We start from the raw sequence: 8,121 nt of genomic DNA on the forward strand, positions 1-8,121 counted from the left end.
GCTGTTGTCAGTGAAATTCAACTATCTCTCCTCTGATAGTGGCTCCAATCTAATTTTACTAGACAGAAGATGGAATAAACATGTAAATTAATAGCTAAATAATACATAAAGTTGCTAAAGGTCTTCCATACGGTCTATATTTTACGACACAAATACTGTAAACTGTGTATATTTATGCTCAACAGGATGAAGCCGGCAAACTAACAGTGGTGATAGTTAAAAACACCACTGGGTGGCTGGAATCTTCCTCAGTTTAACAGTGTGGTTTTTGGTTCATTTCTTTGGATGACTAATTAAATACTTCAGTATCAAATGAGACGTGAACAAAAAGAAAGTGTACAGTTTTGTGTTGTGGAGTCATGGCAACACAGTGTTGGTGGATACAAGCAGCTGTTGACAGTGAATCAAGATGGACGCTCAGGACCAGCAGCCAACTTTAAATCAACTTCAGGATCAAGTTCAAGCTCTGACACAAGAAAATGTGAGTCAAATATACAGTCCTGATAACACTCTAGAACCCACAAGTAGTGCTCTCGCTTTTCACTGCTGACATGGGAGTTATTGATGTGGATAGCTTAACTCTGAAGAAGAAATCTGTAGCTGCCCTAGAGGGAGAAAAAGTGCACAAATACACACATTCAGTCAGTAATGTGTTTGAGACTCTATATAATCTGTTAATGCTGTATATTCTAATGCTAAAGATAAATGAGCCACCCTGTGATGCTGCCTTTCTCTGGTGCTGTTTAGTGATAACACTTCAGCGCTTGATATAAAACCCAGATAATGTTTCACGCTCTCCTTATGTTTTAAAATTATTCCAATGTTTTCTTAACAGTTTCATTCAAATTAATTGCATGAATAGTTTAAAACACTGGCATATTAAACCTGTTGTCTTTCTTGTGGCTTTAACAGCTGAACTGGCAGCTATTAAGCTTTTATAGGAGGCAGGACAGGATTTTCACTCTGCATCATTTGATCAGTAGCCTAAAGTCAGTCCGTTCTCTGAATTAGCTGAATTTTGCTCAGTTGTGTTCTTTAGTGCAGAGATTTAACAAAATCAATACTTAACTTTACTCCTGTTTCATCAGGCCAGACCTGATTCAGAAGCCATGTAGCACTTCTGGTACCATTGTCTCCCTTAAACAGAGTCCATCTCTGATTACTGTGTATCAGAGAAGCTCCTCATGTGTCCGACCTGCTGCCATATTCTGTTTGTCGTTAAGCAAACACACTTCTCTAGATCTGCTGCTGTGAGACTGTGAAACAAACCACAAAATCTCTTAAAACTACACTTGATGTGACTGAAAAGTAGTTTGACTTTCATCATCAGATCAGACTTTACATACAGTAAAATAATACTCCAGTGTTTTTGATCTACTATGTAGTATTTTCAACCTCTTTGGTGCATGATTGGTATGATAGATGGGTTATTTTTTATTATTCTTACTTTTGGAAAACAAACAGACAAGGACATTTAGATCTATTCATAAATCATCTGTGCCTACATATAAATAAAAGCCCTTCCTCATGTAGACTTTAAGCAGGTTAACGTTCCTAACTGTGTCACCTAATCTACCTCTGTGTTTCTTTTCACCCCACCTTAGTTGCACTTGTTTGACAAAAACAAGCGTCTTTTCACCAAAGTGGGCTACCTGGAGAGCAGACTGGGCCACCTGGCCAGCTCCAGCACAGACCTGTCCTGCAGGCTGGTCCAGAGCGAAGAGGAAAGACTGAAGGTAGCTGAAGCTCCAGAGCTGTGTCAAACATTTATAACTTTCATCTATATTGAGTAGTATGTAAGTACCACTTGCAGGCTTTGCTCAAAGGGCCAGAACAGGATATATAAGGCTTTAGTGGTTCACTGATGTCAGAAGAATCAGAATCTCTTTATTGTCATTGTGCAAGAAAGCACAACGAAATTGGAGTTAGCAGCTCTTGTGGGCAGTGCAAAACATCAGGAAACAAAAAGTGCACAAGACATGGGGGGTGGGAAGAATATAGAATGAAAGAAAATAAAAGAATATTGAATAAAAAATCTGAATATAAAATAAAGAAATATAAAAACACCTGGGATATTGCATTTAAGAAGAGTGATTAATGGGAATTTGTGGCGTTCAGGGCAACGACAGCTCTTGGGTAAAAACTGTTCTTTAGTCCCTTTGTCCTTGTCTTTATTGCCCTAAAACGCCTTCCTGAGGGTAGAAGTTTGAGGAGGTGGTGGCCGGGGTGTGAGGGATCTCTGATAATGCCGCGGGCTCTCCTGAAGCAAGATTATTCAACTCTTCACCCACAACAATCTTGAACTGAAGTTTTAATTTCAGAACTGTGTGGAAATGTGAGCAGCATGAATAACTTTGCTGCAGCATTTTGAACTAACTGTAGCCAAGTAGCAGTGGGAAAGAAATAACTTGTCTAATTTTTCAGACATCTAAGGAGCTTGTGGAGGAGAAAATTCAGACGAACAAGATGAGAGAGCGATATGAAGAAGAGACATTTGAGTTGAAAAACAAGGTGAGGCTTCTCCAGAAGTACGTGATGTAGTGGTAAATAAAATGTGAGTAATATTTGGCCTCCTTAAACCAGTTGGAAATAATATCAGCTGCTATGCTGAATAAGAAGATGTCAGTCCACCAGTATGAATATCTTCTGTTCTCGCTTTAAAAATGTGTTTTCATAAATAAAATCGTCCTAGAGGTGATTTAAAGGGACTTTCTCATTGGTTCCCTTCCACAACATCCCTACTCACAGTCTTATACTGGACCACTGAGGATGCCTGTGTGTTTGGATTCAATATTTCTCGATTACTGATAATGTTGTGTTTGATACCTGATTCTCAATAAAACAAAAAAGAATTTAAAGATGTGCAACTTTGACTGTGATGCAGCCACTGTTCTTTATCTGCAGTCACTCTGTGGTCTCAACAGTCTCCTGCTCCCAGCATCTGATTGGTTACACCCCACTAGTAAAAATTTATCAGAACTAAAAGATAAATGCTGAGAAGTTCTTTTTTAATTATCCAACTAAGTTTTGTGTTGCAATTTGTTATTCTACATTTCCACACCATCACTTTTACTGTCATGTTGGTTATCAGCCCTTTGATGGCCAATAATTGGCATCGGCTTTGAAAAAATAAAAATAAAAAATCAGTCGAGCCCTAGTCTGTGCTGCACTTTTCTCCTCTTGTCAGATATTAAACCAAGACGGCGTGATAACCGAGCTCGAAATGCAGCGAGACAAGTTGTTCCAGGAGCTCCAGTCGGCTGAAGCTTGTCTGAAAGTGAAGGAGGAGAGCAGCCAGGAGCTGACTTCAGAGTACGCCACGCTGAAGAACAGCTACCTGCTTCTGACTGAGGCCCATGATAAAGAGCTGGCTCAGAGTGATGAGCTCAGTGCAGAGCTGCTGGCGTTGGCCCAGGCCCAGGACGCCCTCCGCAGGCAGCTGGAGGAACAGCAGCAGAGTGTGGAGACCACCACCCAGGGCCTTCACGGGGAGCTGGACAGGGTGCGGGCCTTAATCAGCCGAATGTCACAAAACAGGGTCAAGGTGAGACTGGTGGTCGTGTTGATCCTGGTTAAAGGGTGCCTTCAAGAGAATTATTGTTGTTGTGATTACAATAGAATCACACTGTTGTTGTCCTCACACTATCATTCAGGTTGGTGACATTTTTGCAAACCATCCCTCCAATTAGTCAGTTTCAAATGATTAAGACAGATCAGGCTAGGTTACGGGATATGAAAGTGCCATGGCATTTGTTTGTGGCCCTCTACTGGTATTTCACCTTCACAGCAGCAGAAGAATACAAAACATGAAAGCAACATGTGATAAAACACGATGAGCTCCCCGTGGTTGTAGCTCTGCTTTAGAAAGGGTTTCTTCTAAATGTCAGGTTGCAAGTTCGGTACCAGCTTCCTTCTGTTGAACCATACAAGCAGCTCCCTGCAATCACACTTGCAATTTCTCCTGAAATCACCCAGCTTGGTTTTGTTTGAAAACCACTGGGACTCAAGAGCTTTAAGCAGAACATGTTGCTTACATGTCTGTTTATGCAACCAGCTCAAAATGATGTACCTTTGGGTGAATGGTTTCCTGCTAAAGACAAAGCGTCCTTCGCACTAAATTTAATGCCACAAAACATTCATTACGCTGTAGAAAGGTCTTCATTTTGAGTGAAATAAAAATGTCTGTTTGTAATTTACTAGTTATTTAACATGTAATAAAAATACTGTAATTGTATTAACAGCCTGAGGATCTAGCAGCACTGGACAAGGAGCAAAAAACTATGGAAAAATCTGTGAGTATTTCTGTGCAACATACATCTCATTACTAGAGACGGTGGCCAACACATGTGTCTTACAGGCATCGGTGAGCTACAATTTTAAGTTGCTGCCCACTTCTTATGGCTTTTTATTCCTTTGCTTTCACATAGCTGCTTGGAAACCAACATGAGATCAAAGAGATGCTGGAAAAAATGAGGAACAGCTACGAGGAGCGGCAGAAGAAACTGGAGGAGAAAGTGTGAGGGCCGGTTGAATGTTTGTCATTTACTCGTGTGCGAGCTTAATCAAGATAAAACATGATTATCTTTCCATTTCCAGTCATCAAACAACCAAAAGCCGTCTCAGGATGCATGTCCCACACGCATCTGCTTCGTGGTGGCGTCTTTTGATTTCTGTTCTAAGCTGTGGCCTCATTTGCCGTGCGTGTGATGTGGTCTCTTTGCTTCCTCCCTGTGATGTGGCCGGCTGTGGATTTCTGGTCACCGCTCTCTTGTGGTCGGGCCTGTGTTTGGTCATCAGGGTGGCGATGGGTAAAGAGCAGCAGCAGAACAACAGAGCCATGCATGTTAGTCAGCAGAAACTGTCGGAGCAGAGTGCGGTGAGCCCGAACGGTCCTCAGTTACTGATTTACACAACATTCCTCAAATTACTGGAGCGCTAACACTTGTTTGCAGCCTCTGAATTGCTCTATAGTAATGTCAGATGGTTAAAAATGGTGTGTTTAAACTGAAATAATGTTTGTGCTGTTTCCCCTTTGAGGCCCTGATGTGCTCTCAGAGCCAAATGAAGGAGGTGGAAGAAGAGAACTCGAAGCTGCAGCTGCAGGTCAAAGAGCTGAATGAGGAATATCGTGCGAGGCTGGTTTGTTATTTACAGGACTTAGCTGTGAGTAGCTGAGCACACAGAGCACTTTGACAAATAGATTTCAGAGGGAATCGTCGGATTTGTTGGATTTTCTATGTGAGTTTTGAGAGAATTATCCTGAATTTTGAAAAAAGTCCAATCCCTAATATTTATTCTTGCACTCTAGAAAGTTTGTTACCACCACTTCATTAAATGCATTGTTTCTGTGGCTCATTGTCTGTTGTTTCAAATGTGCTACATACCTTACCTTGATATTTTAAAGTAAGATGATAATCTAGATAATACATGCACAACATCATTCCATCTCTGTGTACCTCCAGGGCTACATCGATGGGGTTAAAGAGAGTCAAAGTCCCTCAGAGCAGAGCAGGATGAGGACATTTGTGGACAGCATGCTGCAGGATGTCCGTTCGTCCTACAGGGCCAGAGAGGAGCAGCTCGCCTCCGCTGCTCGATCCTATAAGAAGAGGCTGCAGAAGATCACCAGAACTCATCATGCTCTGCTTATTACATACAGGTGACGCTGTGCTGTTTGTTTATGTGCTGATGTTTAGTATATGTTCTGCTAACACAATGCTGGAACTTGTGACACCAGTTGTTCAGAACTTTTTGCACCTGTGACCCGTCACTGTGGAGTACCGGAGGCCACTGGAGAAATACAACTGAGGTGACACTGCAACCCACCTGACTCAGATTAATGGATCAACAACAGACTTGTGTAGAACTTGACAACAAGCTGTTAGAGATCCATTCATCTGAGTCAGGTGTGTTGCAGTATGGAAACCTGCAGGACAGTAGCTCACGAGGACCGGAGTTGGAAACCCCTGATCTACTATATACTGATTATCTTGCTACATCATCATTGTCTTTAGCGTTCAGAGGGACCAGATTTTGGCGAACCCAGAGAGCGGTGTGGACCCCGGGCCTCCAGAAGCCCACTTCAGCCCGGAGCCCGCTGAGCTGAGAGACGAAGCCGAGAAGGAGCTCCAGCGGCTTCGCCAGGACAAGGCGAGGCTGGAGGGTCAGCTGCAGGTAGCACAAAAGAAAGATGGCTGCTTTGAAGTGGATTGAGCTGCTTTTGTTTTGTCTACTGAAAGCTTGCATTTAGTCTGCGGGGAATTCTGCTTTGTGTTCATGTTTCCAGTACAAAGACAAAGAATATTTGTTCTGTGAGTGGTGATATGGAAAAATGACTTCAAAAGTTTGTCTCCTACGGCTACAAAAAAACAGCAGAGGTGGACTGTAGATCGATTTGCTGCTGTGAATCTATCTGGTTGCCGACATGGTGACAGTTGAAGCAGTGAAAGCATTTTAAAATTTATTTTAGATACTTTTTTAGATCAATTGTCTTTTTGGGAAATATGCAAAGTAGAGCAGTGACACTGAAAAAAGTTAGTTTTCATTCCATTTACAGAACAAGCAAGACAGAAATGGTTAATTATTGAGCTTTAGATTTGCTGGTAATGAATTATATTACTTTAAGACCATAACAGGATCTTTTTCCTTATTTTCTTCTTTATCAAACTCTCAGTAAGAATGTAAATAAACTGATTTCCCAAAGTGTCACACGACTCCTTTGACATTTTCTGACTTAACTGTGTGAGTAAAGTTCATAAAATCAAATTGATCTTCAAATATAACAACTTTTTTTTCTCACTTTTAAGGAACAGATTAAATTGTGTTTATATCACCCTCTCCAAACCTCCATTTATATTGCCGTATTATTTTACATACGTTTCTGTCCAACATATAGTAATTCTAGATCTCTATCTTGACTTTTTTGTGTTTTCAGATGGCTGTTTCCCAAATGCCTGCGAAAAGTTTAAGCCATCAGGAGTGAGTATTTTTTTTTTTTTATTTGACCGAATGATTAATGTGCTCAGCTGTGCATTGTTGCCCAAGAAATTTCTGAAAAATGTAACTTTATCAGGCATCCGGGGCAGATATGTGAGGAATCCTGGCTGGACGTAAAGAAACAGCTGAGGCAGATCACAGACTCTACGCTGGTAAACAAATCTCCTCTGTGCTTAACTTTTATATTGTCTGATTAAAATGAAGATTAATCCAGTTTTCTGTGATTGAGGCGATTTCAGTTTTTTTTTTTTCTTCCAACAGGTGGGCTTTGAGAAGGAACGTGCCCTTCTGGTCACCAGGGCAACAGTTGCCGAAGCGCAAGTGCTGGAGTTGCAGGATTACGTTGACGACCACCTGGTCAGGTGAGGAGGACGCTTGAAGTCGTACGATGCTCACCCTCAGAAGTATATTGAGCTTTGCTTACTTCCTGCAGGTATAAACAGGAGATCACGCATCTCCGCAGACTGCATGGGATGGAGGATGCTGGGCATTCCCGGAGTGCCCATTCATCTCTCCATTGAGAAAACTAGCAGAGAAATCAGAAAGCTGCTCATGCACACAGCTTGGAGTTGTAAAATCCACACATATGCGGACTAGGAATAAACAGAAAGCGTAAAAATGATACTTTAGCTGATGAGCAATTTTTTTTCTTCACATAAATCCAGCTGAACTCCCCATTTTAGGCATTTAAACCCACATGCGACCACTTCTGTTCCACCATCAGTAGGTGGTGCTGCTCATGCTGATGGTTTCCTCCATGAAAGGCCCCCCAAAGAAATCTGGCCTTGAGAAAAAAATGCCTGGAATGTTTGTAAAGCTTATGTCAATTTCACGAGCCCGGGAGAAGAAAGCGATGTGACAATGAGGGGTCACCCTGGTGAGAATAATGTCATTACATGTTACCCAGACACGTACACGCCCGTGAATACTTTCCCCCTTCAATGCAGCGCTGAGAACGGCGAGGGCAAACAAACCGGGCTTTTTCCAGGATGGAAGGGTTCATATTTATAACCTCGGTGATGGCATGAATAGGCAACTATTCCCTTTAAATCCCTTTAACAGTGAAAGGGTCTGCATTTTTTTCCTTCTTCTGCTTGTGTGTGTGGTGGCTGGGCTTCGTGCAAT

At 41.8% G+C, this 8,121-nt stretch overlaps 1 protein-coding gene across 1 annotated transcript; it reads left to right on the forward strand.

Moving 5' to 3' along the window:
• Positions 1-409: 409 nt before the first annotated feature.
• ccdc78 (coiled-coil domain containing 78) lies at positions 410-7,618 on the forward strand. The gene is made up of 14 exons (XM_008296656.1): positions 410-481; positions 1,605-1,736; positions 2,425-2,511; positions 3,188-3,544; positions 4,242-4,292; positions 4,428-4,516; positions 4,798-4,876; positions 5,038-5,163; positions 5,463-5,659; positions 6,015-6,174; positions 6,935-6,978; positions 7,073-7,148; positions 7,258-7,358; positions 7,430-7,618. The coding sequence occupies exons 1-14, from the start codon at positions 410-412 to the stop codon at positions 7,515-7,517; spliced, it is 1,659 nt and encodes a 552-aa protein (XP_008294878.1). The 3' UTR covers positions 7,518-7,618.
• Positions 7,619-8,121: the final 503 nt, after the last annotated feature.

This window comes from Stegastes partitus, unplaced genomic scaffold (assembly GCF_000690725.1).
Source record: "Stegastes partitus isolate 25-593 unplaced genomic scaffold, Stegastes_partitus-1.0.2 Scaffold1144, whole genome shotgun sequence".
Classification (NCBI taxonomy): domain Eukaryota; kingdom Metazoa; phylum Chordata; class Actinopteri; family Pomacentridae; genus Stegastes; species Stegastes partitus.

Excerpts from the sequence above, each read along its gene's own strand:
- ccdc78 (XM_008296656.1), top strand. The coding sequence starts at position 410 with ATGGACGCTCAGGACCAGCAGCCAACTTTAAATCAACTTCAGGATCAA. Across the intron at positions 4,877-5,037 it reads AACTGTCGGAGCAGAGTGCG|GCCCTGATGTGCTCTCAGAG; the intron begins GTGAGCCCGAAC and ends TTCCCCTTTGAG. Across the intron at positions 6,979-7,072 it reads AAAAGTTTAAGCCATCAGGA|GCATCCGGGGCAGATATGTG; the intron begins GTGAGTATTTTT and ends TAACTTTATCAG.